Here is a 14784-nt window from a genome sequence, read left to right on the forward strand (position 1 = left end):
TTGAAGCTTTGTGCGTGTGGAAGGGGGAATATCAACTAACCAGCACAATAATTAAGTGCTTAAATGAGCTGGGAAGTAGGCCTGGTGGTGTGGGAATCAGAAATGTGGACCAAAACCAGCTCAAGGGTGGGAGTATTTGGGTAATAGGTGGGGAAAGGAGACAGGGCAAAAAAGAGAGATGGTAGAGGAGGTTGGAGGACAAATTTGAATCATATGTGGAATGCCGTAACTGCAATCATGTGCATTTTTGTAGAAGATGGAAGCCTTCCACATATGAAGGATACTCTAAGGAATTTTCATCAGTAGTGTACAAAGCATGATTACAGACTATGGTGAAGAAGTAGAAATAAAATGTATTACTTAAAAGACACATTGCGGGGCTGGGGATTTAGCTCAGCGGCATAAGGGCCTGCCTTGCAAGCGGGCAGTCGTGAGTTCGATCCCCGGTACCAATAAAAAGGAAAATGACAACAAAACAAAACAAAGCAAACACACACACACATTGCCATGAGTTCTCCTCAAAGTACTCTCCTTTGCTTTGAACACATTTATCCCGTTGTTCTTGCCACTTTCTGAAGCAGTTCTGGATGTCTGTTTTTGTGTCTTTTTCATAGCTGCCTTGATGTCCTGAATTGATTCAAACACTGACGAAAATTTCTGTCCCATAAAAACATTATAGCATGCCCCATCCACCTCATCTGGTACCATGTGACAGGTGGCTCTTCTGACCATGAAAGGTAAACATTTTCATGGCAGCTATGACAGTGCAACTAAAAATACAAAAGACTTCCAGAACTGCTTCAGAAAATCATATAAATTGTGGGATAAGTGTTTAAAGTGAGTATTTTGAGGGAATAATGGAAGTGTCTCTTTTACTGTAATAAATTTTTAAAAATTTAAATGCATATCATATTTTTGATCACATCTCATATACGTACTGGTTTTAAAACTCAGAGGCTCAGGTTTAAGGTCTACTGTAGTCTCTTACTATGTGCCCTTATGAAAATTCTCAAATCTCTTGGCCTTAAGTTTTCTATACAGTTGAAGGTGTGGATGAAACATTCTTACAGGCTCCATCCAACTAAAAGGTTATTATGTGCTTATCATAGCCAAGGTGTGTGTGGATGTGGAAAGGATGGTATAGACCAGTAGTGGGGAACCTATGGCACACATGCCACAGCAGGATGTTTGTATCACTGAAAGCTCTAAAAGGTTCACCATCACTGACATATACTGAGGTGCTGGCAACAGGCACACAGAAGATGTGGGAAATAATTTAAGTAATGGAATCAACATCTTTTGACTTCAATTTTCAGCAACATTGTCAAGTGGGTATCTCAAAGACTTGCTACAGACTTTGTGGACTGCTTCACAAAATGCTTAGTTGAGTTTGCTAGAAAGGAAATAAAATTTATATAGATTTTTAAAAAGGGAAATGAGAATAAGAAATGTGAGCACAAAGTGTTTTGAGACAAACCCCTGAAGGAATAAGAAGGAATCTGTTGCTTGTCTGTCCTGATCTGCGCTCTTTATGCAGTACAGTGAGTTACCTTTGAAAAAATTTAACTACTTGAGTTGGAGTTTGAAGTCAGAATACCTGCAAGGTACCAGAACTCCAAGCCAAGAAACTAACAAGTGACTGAGTACCATCAGGTGATACTCTTTAGAGTCCCTGGCAGAAGCAAACATGAAATTGTACAGGAGAAACATACTTTCAACCTAGGCCACAGAATATTGCTACTCAGGTAAATCCCCACTGAAGATGAACTCACAAGGTAAAAATCACAATATGTACAAGAAAACAGTGTGCCATAATGAGACTCAAGAAGACCCTGAAGGATGTCAATAAGATCCACTGTGCACCTGCTTCAATATGTGGGTGAAGGAGGAGGAAATGTGATTTTTAAAGAACTCTTGTTATCTTATGTGAATTTAGAGATCTGAACAAATGATTGTCATATTAATGGGGCCTGGGTAAATGGATGATTTGATTTTATATAAGTTGTATCTGAAATGGTAGTAGGCACCCACGGAGAGATGGTCTGATCTATAGTTCATCTATGTGATGGTTAAAAAAACTAGGAATTAATATGCTAAGGACAGAGTTGAAATGAGGAAATAAAGAATTAAAAACTGGGTTTGGAGAGATGCTCATATTTTGAGGGTCAGATGAAATGAGTAAGTAAGGAAAAGCTAGTTCTCCAACAGCTCCCAACTCTGTTTGGGTCCTGGATTTGAGATGATTTTCTGATTATCTGATTTTATTCTCTCCATCTCTGGCCTAACACGCTTTCCCCTCAAGATCCCTAGGGAAAGTGTCAGTAAATGGGGACACAAGAGGGACTTCTTGGCTAGGAGTTCTAGAACCAGGCTAGGCTCCAATACCAGGCTACTACTAAATCACTTCTTTCTCATCAGTTATGCTAGGCCTAACATCAGGGTATGAGGACAAGATGGGACATAGCAGAGCTGACAACACTTGATGGAATATAGCTGAGGGGTAAGGGTAAGGGCCAGAGGTCAGACACCCACAGTCTATCTACATTTTTCTGTTTAGGCTGTGTAGTCTGACTAGTTGCTTAAAATATGAGCATTTATTCATTACTCGACTGCACATGGAAAGCAAGGCCAGATAGTCCATGTCTACAAATTAATGATCTAGTCACTCCACTAGTTAGATGACGAGTGCCACCATTATCTTATTCTTTGGAATCTACCATTTACCTATCACATTGCCTGGCAACCCATCTTTTGAGTCACTTCATGGGTTACATATTGACCCTGCAAGCTACTCTTCTAAAATGCCAATTATCCTAGGAGAGGTAGCATCAAATTCTCTGCCACATATCAGCTTATTAGGATACCCGGCTTTGTAAAAGCATCATGGGGGGGGGGAGGGAATGAGGGAAGAGCTGGGAGTGGTGGTGCACACCTGTAATCCTAGCACTTGGAAGGCTGAGGCAGGAGGCCAGTTTGGGCTATGAAGTGAGTGCAAGGTCAGCCTGAACTGCATAGCGAGACCCTGTCTCAAAGAGAGAGAATTCCCTGGATTAGTTTCTGGCCAACTGGATTGTGGGGGTGGAAGGTGAGTGTATTTGACAGCAGAGGGGTGAAGAAGCCAGAGGACAACTGGATGTAGTGCACAACAGTAATGCCAGCGTTCCAAAATGCCGAGACAGGAGGATCACAAATTTGAGCCCAGCATGGGCACCTTATCAACTTAGTGAGGCCCATTCTCAAAATTAAAAAGTTAAAAAAAGGTTGTAGGTACAGTTCAGTGTGAAGGTCCTCAGTCCAATTCACAGTGCTGGGGAGGTTGAAGGGAGCAGAGGATCAGAGATTGGGTTGATCTGGCCTCAGAGAGCTGTGCTCTGTTCAAGGACAGCTCAGTTTAGAAGGGGGAAGAATGTCAGACACAGGCCCTCTTCCTGCTTTAGCAGGCAGGACTCACCATGGAGGGACGATGGCGCATAGAACTCCCAAGGTGGGGGAAGAAAAAAGGTAAACGCTTTGGTGGAGAGTGTTTAGAAAGGAAAAGGGGGAGGCCCACCTTCTCCATTACAGGATTATGCTTTCCTCCCCTTCTCCTGATCACCCCTCCCCCAAACCATGAAAAATCACTGGGAAGGAAAGCTTGGCAGCAAAGGACTGTGGTAGGGGCTGGCTGCTGCCTTCTAGAGAACATCTTTTATGGGAAGAGTAACTAACTGTGAGCTTCTGGCAGGGCCTGCTCCTTGATAGACTCAGAAGTGGTTCAGCTAAACGCTGAGACCCTTTCGGCTCTTCTAAGATGTGACTCTACACAGGCACTGGCTGGCATGCATGTGACACTGAGCAAACACTATTCAAAAACAGCACTGAAATACTACCATTTGATGCTGTCTAGGGCTCCCTCTAGTTGCCAAACCTGTTTCTAGCAGGAAATCTTTCCAAACAGTTGTGTTAAACTCAGACACCTTTATTTTGGTGTTGAAAAGAGTATTGATTTTGGAGTCAGATCTGTTTGATCCTGTCACCAGCTGGGTTACCCAGAATTTACCTACACTGCCTCCTCATATTGGAAATGGGGTCTATGCTGCTTAACTTGAAACTGTGAAGATTAAGGAGGATAATGCATGCACAATGTTCTACAGCTTTCAACCACTTTCTAGATCCAGAACCAACTCTAGTCTTCAGGTCAGTTGTGATTAAATTGATTCGTTAGTTCAATACATATTTATTGAATGCCTACTATGTGTCACTGAATTGTAGGTGTGCATGACATAGGTCTGGAATATGTTTATGGCCTGTACCCAATGAACACAGGGACTTCTTTTGTCTTCTGACATATACTCTTAGGGCAGGCGTTGTTTACATGGCAGATTCAGTAAGCTTTTAGCACAATAATTTTAATTGCAAAAATAAACAGTTTTGTCAACTGCTTAAGAGTAGCGTCTGCTTTACAAAAACGAACAACAAAAAGGAAATAACCCCAAAGCAAAACGTTACATCCAATGGCTTCTGGAATCGACACTGCTGTACAAAGTCCCGCGCGAGACCAGCTCAGCGCAGCCCCACCCTATCTCTGGGGGGTTATACAGGAGGCTGTGGGGCGCGCGCCAGCTACAAAAGACTGTCTTGAGTTCCAAGAAAGAGCCTACTCGATGGATTGGACAGATTGTCCGAGAGGACTTGCCCCAAAGCGCGGCAGACACAGAGACTGCTCCAGGACTGCGGGAGCTATCCACGCAGCTAGTGCTGACCGGGGCGTGCGCGGCGGGCGTCTGAAGGGAACTGGAAGCAGTACTGGAGGCCGGCCCCGAGGCGTGCAAGGGAAAAATGGGAAGACAGGGAAGGGGAACGGGTCAGATCTTGTTGTGGGGCAGGTAGTGACGCCCCATCCTCCAAGCCCAACCTCCAAATTCGGCTCCTGATTACATGGTAGCAAAGGAGAGGCCCAGCGAATAAAAGCCGAGGCCCTTGAGCCGCTCTTCTGCGCGTGCCTTCTGCTTGAGGTGCACCTTACTGTGCCGTTTCTTTTCATCGCTGCGCGCGAAGCGACGGCCACACACGTCGCAGGCAAAGGGCTTCTCGCCAGTATGCGTGCGCACGTGAGTGGTGAGGTGGTCGCTGCGGCTGAAGTTGCGGAGGCAGATGCGGCACTGGAAGGGCTTGTGGCCCGTGTGGATACGCAGGTGGCGATTGAGCTCGTCGGAGCGCGCAAAGCTCCGTACACAGCTCTCTACCGGGCAAGCAAAAGCCTTGGCGTGAGGCCGTGGGCAGAAGCAGCGCGCGCTGCACTTGCTCCCCCGGCGCCCCTTGCGCCTCGCCTTGGCCTGGGAGAAAGGGGCCGACGGCGGCAGCACGGGTGGTGCAGCCACGCCACTGCTCCCGGAAATTTCGGCCACGAGAGGTTTTGGGAAGTCCGTGGTGGCGACGCTGTGAATGCCTAGCGGGGAAAGCTGCGGCTGCGTACCCGCCAGAAAATCTCCGCCGTCACCACTATTCACTCCCTCCCCGCTAGGAGGGGTCAAGAGCCCCGGGAGGCCCTCGGCCCCCTCCCCTAAGTCACCCGGGGCCAGCGAGAAGCCGTCGTAGGCCCCGGTAGAGTACAGTCTATTGGTTGGGCCGGCCGGCAACTCGGCGGAGCAGCTGATGGACAGCAGGTCTTCAATCTTAGTTCCTATTGAAGGGAAACGAGCCTCAGGAGCAGCTTGGTAGCTTCCCTGTGACCCACAGTTCCCTGGGGCCCCAACAGAAAGCAGCTCCCAGGGTGCGTAGGGACCCTTGAAGGTCGAGGCAGCGTCTGGAGCTGGAGAGACCGGAGGGGCCCGAAGGCCGGGCTTGACGTCGGGCGGAGAGAGCTGAGGCTCGTACACGCACTGCGAGGGGGCGCCAACGGTAGGCGAAGCCTCCCAAAAGGCCTCTGAGAAGGCAGCCGCGCTCAGATCCGGGGAGTAAAGGTCCGGCGGGCTCGAGAGCAAGGTATCGGAGCCCGCGGGAAATGGGGCATCCAGCGGAGACCGGGAAGCTCCCGCCTCAGGGCTGGGGAAGGGTGCCAGGCCTAAGATGCCCGACATGAGATTGAAGAGTGCCTCCGGGTCGTGTGGGTGTTCCGGTACTGCCTGAATGAAGAAGCTACCGCTGTAGCTGAGACCCGGAGGGGGCGTGGGTGCTGGACCCTCGAGGAAGCAGGAGTCGGCTAAGTCCCCTCCGGTGCTGCAGCTGCTCAAAGCCCAGCTCAAGAAGTCGCCTGCTGAAGAGGGAGCAGGAATCAGCTCTGGGCACATTAAAGGGCTTGTTTCTGACTGCAGTCCCTACCTACGAAGCCTCTGGGGGAACACATGCAAAGTGCTTTTTGTATGTTCTGCTTCAGGAGGGGCCAGCATACGCCCCAAGACGCCCACACAAACATGCACAGGCAAAACACACGTGCATAGGCAAAAGGGGGTCCTGATAAAACGCAAAGGTTCCAGCGGAGGTGGTGGCGGCCTAACGCGCGAGCGCGCGCAGGGGCGGGGGTGTTCGGTGGTAATCGGAGTGCGCACCCCGTGACCCCCGCGCCTGCCATCTCCCCATCCCCACACTTCCAGCGTCCCAGACCCTATGAATTCTCTGGCATCGTGCGCCCCCGCCGTCTGAGCACCCCTGGCCGCGTTCCTTACCTCCAGGATAGCCAGGAGCTGCGGGAGCGTCCCTGGCCGGCAGCCGGGGCAGTTCAGCGCTGGGTTCGACGCAACAGCCTTCGGTGGATTTGAGCAGCAGAGCGTCGGGGCCAGAAAGCTCGCCAAGGTGGAGCATGGCGCGGCGGCGGCTGCGGGGCGTCCGGGGCCTCGCCCGCTGGGCTTGGTGGAGTTCAGATTGCGGGGAGGCCGGCGGTCGGGGCGCCCCGCGGCTGCGTGCAGACCCGGGCGCCCGAGCTCCTGGCTTCGAGCGTTTACCTCTTGGAAAAGGGTTGGAGGTCCGCGGCGCCTTCGCTCGCCCGTGCCGGCCTCGGGCGGCGGCTCCTCGCCTCTCCAAAGCGCAGTCCAACTCCCCCAGCCCACAGCCCCCCCACTTATATAGCTGCGGTGGCGCTGGCTTCGGGCTTCCGACTCTCCGGGCTACTGCCATTTCGGGAGGCCCCGGCCCTGCCGCTGTGACGTAAATGCCCAAACATGGACACAGGATGTGTGCCGGGGACTCCCGAAAAGGAAAGCTCGGGCTGTGACGCGGCCGCCGCCGCCGCTGCGTGCGCGCGCGCTCCCCGAGCATGGCACCCGGTGCGCGCCGGGCCGCGGGTTCGCCGGGCAGGGGCTGTGCGCCGAATCAGGTAAAACTTGCCTGGGTGGAGATTCCTGCCTAGAGGAAGAGGCTGGAGGTGGCGAGGCGAGACCGCAGGAATTTTGAAATCTGTAGTTTGCGAGTTCAAATCTGTCCTTTGCCACTCACTACATTTACCCTTTCCTAATCTGTGAATTTGCAATGTAGAAAAACTGAATCACAGGACATAAAGTTTCTGGATTACTCTCTAAACTGTTACATGTGCTTTTGTTCATGTCTATTTTCCCTTTAAAAATTTTTCAACCCTCCCATTTTAAAAAAAGATTTTGTTAAATTTTTTAAGTAGGGAAATCAATTAATACAAAAAGCCTATTTTTTCGTCACTTAATATGCTTATTTATTTACAAAAGCATGCATTACAAATTTAAAAATAAATGTCTCTCCTTGTTCCACTCACCTTCATTCCTACTTCCTGAGGTAGCTGTATTTAAGATTTTTGTGTATTTCTTTGCAGAAAAAACCTTACGCATATGCAAGCAATAACTATTTTTCCACCTAAAAATCTGAGACATTTCACCACGTCTAAACACACTCAGTTATCTTCTAACACCGTACAGTATTCCATTATAAGGGAGAACCATGAGTCAATTGGTCACCTATTAATAGCATGTGGACAGTTTCCAACCTTTGTTTTTACCAATTTGTTGAGTTAACAACCTTGACCTACAAAAGGTTAACACATCTCTGGGATAAATTACTATGAGTGCAAGTCTGGAGCAAAGGATATTAAAATTTTGATAAATATTTGGCTAATTGTTCTTCAGAGAAATAGGGCCAATTCCTGCTCCCTGTTCAATGCTTCTGTAGACAATTGGGTTTTTTTGGCCTTCATATAAATGAAGAAATGTTGTTTCCACAACCCACAGGGAACCTACCAGAAATATTTCCTTGGAATCAATACCTGGAATAATAGGCGACCTTCTGAGGGGAAAGAGATGCTTAACTTTAAGGAGACTCTGAATCTCCATTGCAGAAGCATCAGAATCAACTCCGGCAAAGAAGTCTGCCCTTTTACTCTCTAGGTCCCTTTTCTGCTATGGCTTCTCCTCTGCTTCATTTATTTATTGTCTTTTTAAAATGTTATTTTACCTTAGTTCATTAAGTCTTTTCTGGAACCAACCAAATGAAGGAAATATTTAATATCTAGAATGGCTTTACATTTGTTTTCCTCTTCATGGACAGCTTCAATTCTTGGGACTCAGGGTGCTGGAAAGTGGAGGGGGGCAGTCTGGGGCCCCCTTTCCTTTTCTACTCTACTTATATGGAAATAAAAACCTTTCTGGGTGACTGGCAGTATATCTCCCAGCCTCCCCATCCCCACTCTTCCTAACTCCATCAAGTTCTCAGGCCTTTCACTCTCTCTATTTTGTAGATATCCTTTCATTCAAGTTTTCAGTATTCACTCATTCATTTATTCATTCATTAAGTGCCTATCATAGGCTAGATGGTAGTTTTAATGTTTTCTTTTACTGGAGAAGCCTCTCTCCATCCTTGGCTACCCACTTCCACACCACACAAATGTGTTCACAGATCTGTCCCATCACACAGTCACCTGCAAAACATATGCTGACATATTTATGGACAATTCCTCAAGCCTGCAAATCATGCAAAGGGTTTCACAGTCATGCTTCTGCAGGATATCCTAATAAGTGACCAGGTGCGTGGTTCTATGTTAGCAGCACATATCTGTGCCTGTAGGCACTGCAGAAACCCAGCACTGTTTAAGGATTGGACACACAGACCACTATTTTCTTTATGCTCTTATTTCAGACTCAGGATTTGATCCTAATCCAAACGTATTGCCAAGACCAGAGGAGTCTACACTAGACACACAGGGCACACATGTCTCATGTTCACTCTGGCATCTTGCTGCCTATGAGGGAGGAGGAGGGGAAGATTTTTGCTGGGCTGGTGTCCAGGGCTCCCCAGGTCACCCCGTCGGGCCAGATTGGCTAGCCCCAGGTTGCCCATCCCTTCTGTTGTTCTGCCCTCTGCCATAGCATTCCTCCTCCTTCTTAACCATGGATAATTCTCCTTGTCCTTTGGTGAGTGGCCAGCCCATTTCTGCTCTCTGCCAAAGGTTGTTGGGCTTGGTCTGTGCTAGGACAAGGGTCCAGATCACCTGCACTTGCTTTCATTAGAGGACAGGACTGGAGGCTGGGCTAGGGAATAGGAGTGATTAAGAGAGGAGATGAGACAATTTGCTTTGGGTATAGACTGACCCACGTCCTTCTCTCTGTGACACTTGTTCTCACACTAAGAAGGCTGCCTCTGGAGGACAATTTGCACCTGCAATTGGTTCCTTAAGCACAGGGAGGAGTCATGATGGGGGGAGGCTGAGTATTTTATAGCCCTTCTCAGTTCAGCCCTTCCTCCCCATGACTTTTAACAGCTTAAAAAGGGATTCTGGGCCCAGATGGAATAAAGGTCTTTGGGAAGGGATGGAAGAGGGGCTTAGATCTTCTAACTCCACTTTAATCACACTTCAGATATAAAATATACATTTACAGAAGGGAAATCACATATATCCAGGCAGTTGACAAACGTTCTATCACTAAAGTCTTTGGAGCAAGAAATTGCAGATTCATTTTCATAGATGAAGAAACAGACTTAAAAATGTTAAATGTCTTGCCTAAGGCCATACTGCCATACTTTCCTTGTGCGACAGGGTTGAGCTGGGGCTTGTCTACTATAAAAGATAATTCAGAAAATGACAATTCATTTTACTGTGAAATGGCTTTAGATGGAGATCCACCTATAGCTTTTCAAGCAGAATGTGATGTGCAAACTCCATCTGGCCATTGCTTATTCTTGTAAGACTTCCTTGGCTCGACTGCCATGCGGAGGACTATAGCAGGCACTAGGCTGAGGGGTTATGTCCTTAGAAACTATTATGGAGGTGGTTGTTTTTGTTGGTGTTGGTGGTGGTGGTGGTTGGTGGTGTGTGTATGTGGCTTTGGAGAGAATGAGAAGGAATTTCATATTTCATGAGGACAGATGAGGGAGAGTTTACTTTCTAGACAAGCATCAAACTTGCTGAACGAATTAATGAATGAATGAACTCATTCACCAAATATTCATTGAGCACAGCCCTGTGCCAGGTGTTGCTCAGGCCCTTCAGAGTGGCAGTGCCAAGGACTGGAAGCTCTGTATCCAAGGGGTGAGGGGGTAGCGAGAGAAGAGGAGAACGGAAAGGCAGCCCCCCTTGTTCCTTCTGGGAAAGGCCCTGCCCCTCTCATAGCTCTGGTAACGCTCCTGTTCCCTTGCCCATGCCCCACCTTGATCCTTCTGCTGTAAATATCATTGTGTTCAAATAATAGTGTATATATTTAAAAAGATTCCAAGAAGACAGCTGCCTGGCAGTATTAATCACGAGGAGACCAGTGCTCAGTCTCCATGGTAACTCCTGACAGAGAGCTGAAGAGCATTTCCACATCCCTCTTCCTGGGGCCATGGAAATGCAGGGACACTGCGTTTCTCACTTCTCTCTTTCCTCTCTATCTCTCCCCTCTTCCTCTTCTTTCTTCTTTTCGCCTATCCTCCCACCCACTCTCTCTCTTTTTTCTAACAGAAGGATTTGTTTAAAAGCAGGTACTGAGGCAGGGTGGAGCCATCAGACTGATAAGGAACAAGGCCAATGAGACGGCAGCAGCAGTGAAGTTGACTCCCACTTTTATCCCCCCAGATTCCTCAGCACCCAGCTTCCCTCCCAAGACCCCTGCAGTGCCCCCGCCAGGCTTTGTTGACCACTGGGACAGAAGGAATCTGATAATCTGCTTCTGAGGCAAGGGACCCACTCTCAGTGTCCTTCTCTGTGTCTTTCCTCTGTCTTGCCCATGACCAGTCATTGGTTTGTGGTTTGAGTCACTGCTATGATTTTTTTTTTTGCCTTTTTCCTTTTTATCGGTACCAGGGATCAAACTCATGACTGCCTGCTTGCAAGGCAGGTGCTTATGCCACTGAGCTAAATCCCCAGCCCCACTACTATGATTTTTAAGGTCCACAAAAATATGAAAAAAACCAAATATGCTAAAAATTCTACTATGGAAAGTGAGAATACTTTCATAATCTTGACCCAGATATCCATTAAAGTTTCTGATTCTATAGATTTTTTACTCATGCTTATTCAAAATTTGTTTATTACACAGTTGTATTATTACCTTATTTATACCAATAGTAACTAATATAACTTGTGCCTTTTATTGTTTTTATTTTTTCCATCATGATACAGATTAGTCTCTTGTGTTGTAAACTGCTCTATAGTATTTCATCACGTGTAGATATTTATGTTTTTAACTCTGTAGTTTCCTGATTTGCAGCTTTATAAATAATCTGGCTGTATAAACCTTTTATGTATACTTGATATACAGGAGAGGTGTTAATATTTCAATCTTTGTTGGTATTGAGAGCTTTATGTACACTCGCCACTTTTACAAATGTTTAATAGTACGTGTTTGCAGTACGTAATGATTACACTTACTGTGAGGAGTTGGTATGTGCTTATAACACATCTTCATGCATTTTACTAGCCCTTGCCCTCTCTTCCCTCCGTTCTATCAGTATTCATCACTTAATCCTCACAATAAGTACTATTATTATCTTTAGTTTACAGATTAAGGGGTGAGGTTAATAATTTTTCTAAATTTATAAGGTTAGTAAGTGATGGTGTTTGAACCTACAATCTAGTAATAGATTCCAAAGGGTGGAATTTCTAGGTCAAAAGTATATATATTTAAAGTTATTATATATATATATATATATATATATATATATATATATATATATATGTCTGAATATTCCTGAGTCAACCAGAGGTATACAAAAACCAACCGGTAAGAAGAAATAGTTACACTAATAATATTTCAATTTGAAATTTTAATATTATCAGTAAGAATGGGAATCTTTTTACAAGGACTTGTATTTCCTTTCTAACATGTAGGGACCTAATGCCTCTCTCAGGCATTTGCATGGGAGCTCCTTATGCCTCCACACTTCTCTGAAGGTAAGACTCTCAGGCAGTGGATTGGGAGGAGGACTGGGTGGGGATATTGGGTGTGGGGGCCTCTACCCTTTCCTTAGTTTGGTCATTTTCTTTCTGTTGAGGGGGGAGGTGGAGAGGAGGACAGTAAAGTGGCTATAAGCCATGTAGGGAAAGTTAATCCTTCCTAGGTACTTCGTGAGCTGTGTCCCCCGGGAGAGGAGAGGCAATTCTCCTATTTTCAACTTTGCATCCTTTCTCGAACAAAATCAACATCAAACAGCAGAAAAGTGAGTGGTCATCAAAAAGATATGCCAAGGATGGACTCTGGGAGGGTCAGAGGTAGACACAGTGACTTTTCCCTGCTGCTTCCTTCTCAGCCTGCCACCGTCTTTTGTATGTAAGCTTGGTCCTCCCTCAATGAGCAATAATGGATTTTGATTTTGAGAAAATTTTTGTTTCATTAGAGGATGGTGTTCAGAGCATTGCATTTCAGTTTATGTGTTGAGAAAGTGAAAAGGAGGATAGGAGACCTGCCTGGTGTGTTTTTGTTTCCCGGGCTTTTTCTGTTTCTCTGAAGTCACCTTAGTGTTTTTTTTTAAACTGTCTCTTCTTCCTTATCTTTTGTAGTGGTCTTTCCCCCACTGGGGAGGGTTGATGGAACTCAGCGCTATCATACTGAGCTACATCCCTGGTCCTTTCTTTCTTTCTTTTTTTTTTTTTTCAGACAGAGTCTTGCTAAATGGCCTGGGGTGGGTTTGAGCCTATGAGCCTACTGCCTCTTAGAGTTGGTATTGTTTTAAAACCTCTTTGAAGTGCATTTTTATTGGGACCTAACCACACGACTTCAAAACACCCAGGTAATATCCTGGGCCCTCCGTATGTCCCTCAATCCTCTTGACCACCATCCAACTGTGTTTCTGGTACCAAGCCATAGAAATACAGCTTTGATTAGCTTAGAACAAAAAAGAGGGGTGATTTATTGGCCCAAAGGAGTGTCAGCCAACTTGCAAGGTGGTCAGGGCCACAGCCAGGAATCAGGAGGTGGCAGAACCAGAAGCTGAACGTTTTCAGAATATTCTCAGTTCTATGTCTTCTCTCACTGGTGACTGAAACTTGGCCATAGCGGACTCTGTGTTTGATACATCTGCTGCTGTGAAAAATAAATTTTCATTCTCAGCTCTAGATAGGGAATCTTAAGAAGGACTTTTGCTTCCCTTTCTAAGGCAATTTTCTGGCCTCAGAAAAGAGGGTGATACACAGCTGGCAACCCTACTAGGGGCTGTGTTTGTGCTTTGAGAGCCATTTCCAGAGAAGAGGAAATCACTGTGAGCCAGAAACCTCCTAAGAGACCTCAGCCTGGGTCCCTGAGGGCAAGAAATGGGCAGCAATGAGTTCTGGCACATTCTTATAACCAGGGACAGAAACAAAAGTTCCTTTTACTTAACAATGCCCGTGGAACAAGTCACCTACTCCATCTGTTGCCGGCTCCAAGGAACTCTGCCCAAAATAAAAATTCCTAATTAGAAATTCCTGCAATCCGGAGCAAAACAACTTATTTGTTTCCTAGAATAATCTGGAGCCACATTTGACTGGGTAACCAGTGGGTCGCTCACAATCATGTAGTGTACCACGTGAAGAGTCCAGCAGGGACCTTATTCAGTCAGGGCACAAGGGGAGGTCCTTGGTGGTCACCTCCCGAGGCGACAGCAAGCAGGGACCTAGAACAGAATTGGTTTTATCAATGATGTGCAGCGGGGTTCTAGAACAGGTAAGTAAGGAATGTTAAAAACTTTAATAGAATTTCTAAGCACCATTTCCCACAAAGACCTAACCAGTTACCCCTTCATTTGGTAGGGATGTGGTGTGTAGGAGACATAGAGGATCCAGTGATAGAGTCAAAACCTCAAGCCTGAGAGTCAGCATAACCAATTCCAATTCAGCTCTGCTATTTGCTTGTTCAGATTACTTTAAACAAACCACCAACCCTTTCTGTGCTTGTATTTTCTTACCTGTGAAATGAGAGGATGTTATCTGCTCTGCCTGTAGCCTTCAGATCAAGTTAGAATAAACAAATTAAGTAGTTAAAGCATAAATCCCTGCTATAGCAAGGAAAGCTATATGAGAAACAGTATGTCCAGTTAAGAAATAATGGCTAAGCCTTTCTACCCCAATATGTGTCCTGTGTTTTGAGGTACCTTCTCTTATAGAGGTAGAATTGGTCATTGTGGACTGAATTTCATGGTTGTCTTTTTTTATTTTTCTTCCTTTCTTTATCAAAAAGCAAAGGCAAAGTTTATTCAAGAAAGCAAAATGAAAAGTGGGAGAAAACTGGCTACGTAGAGCAAGCTTGGACTGAGTAAATTGAAAGAGAAGAGCAAAGATCAAAGTACGTGGTGCATCTGGGAAGCACAGTGTGGGCTATCGCAGACAGTTATGATAGCTCCTGGTTGTCTTCTTGCTCCTATTCATGAATTAATTCATTTAAATATCAATTAAAGGCC

General features: G+C 46.1%; 2 protein-coding genes across 3 annotated transcripts in view; both read right to left on the reverse strand.

The window, feature by feature from the left end:
- Window positions 1-6783, reverse strand: part of Fbxo41 (F-box protein 41) — a 36979-nt gene extending 30196 nt beyond the window's left edge. Inside the window, exon 1 of the mRNA XM_063229590.1 lies at window positions 6645-6783. The gene's annotated coding sequence lies outside the window, so the exon portion shown is untranslated. The remainder of the gene's footprint in view (window positions 1-6644) is intronic.
- Egr4 (early growth response 4) lies at window positions 4197-7086 on the reverse strand. 2 transcript variants are annotated; one of them, XM_003468993.5, is made up of 2 exons: window positions 6645-7086; window positions 4197-6235 (listed from the first exon to the last, which is right to left on the reverse strand). In XM_003468993.5, exons 1-2 carry the CDS (start codon window positions 6778-6780, stop codon window positions 4914-4916), a joined length of 1458 nt encoding a protein of 485 aa, XP_003469041.2. In that variant the 5' UTR covers window positions 6781-7086; the 3' UTR covers window positions 4197-4913. The 2 variants fall into 2 exon arrangements, with proteins under 2 accessions (XP_003469041.2, XP_023420548.2); XM_023564780.2 differs by having other exon boundaries at window positions 4197-6232; window positions 6645-6842.
- Window positions 7087-14784: the final 7698 nt, after the last annotated feature.

The sequence above is a fragment of the Cavia porcellus genome, unplaced genomic scaffold (genome assembly GCF_034190915.1).
Source record: "Cavia porcellus strain 051 isolate PalLab524CR breed Dunkin Hartley unplaced genomic scaffold, mCavPor4.1 scaffold_18, whole genome shotgun sequence".
Classification (NCBI taxonomy): Eukaryota; Metazoa; Chordata; class Mammalia; order Rodentia; family Caviidae; genus Cavia; species Cavia porcellus.

What these genes read in the sequence shown, in the direction of transcription:
- Egr4 (XM_003468993.5), bottom strand. Translation starts at nt 6,780, where the DNA reads ATGCTCCACCTTGGCGAGCTTTCTGGCCCCGACGCTCTGCTGCTCAAA. An exon ending in AGCTCCTGGCTATCCTGGAG is followed by an intron (nt 6,236 to 6,644) that starts GTAAGGAACGCG and finishes CTCCCTCTTCAG; the next exon opens with CAGGCGACTTCTTGAGCTGG.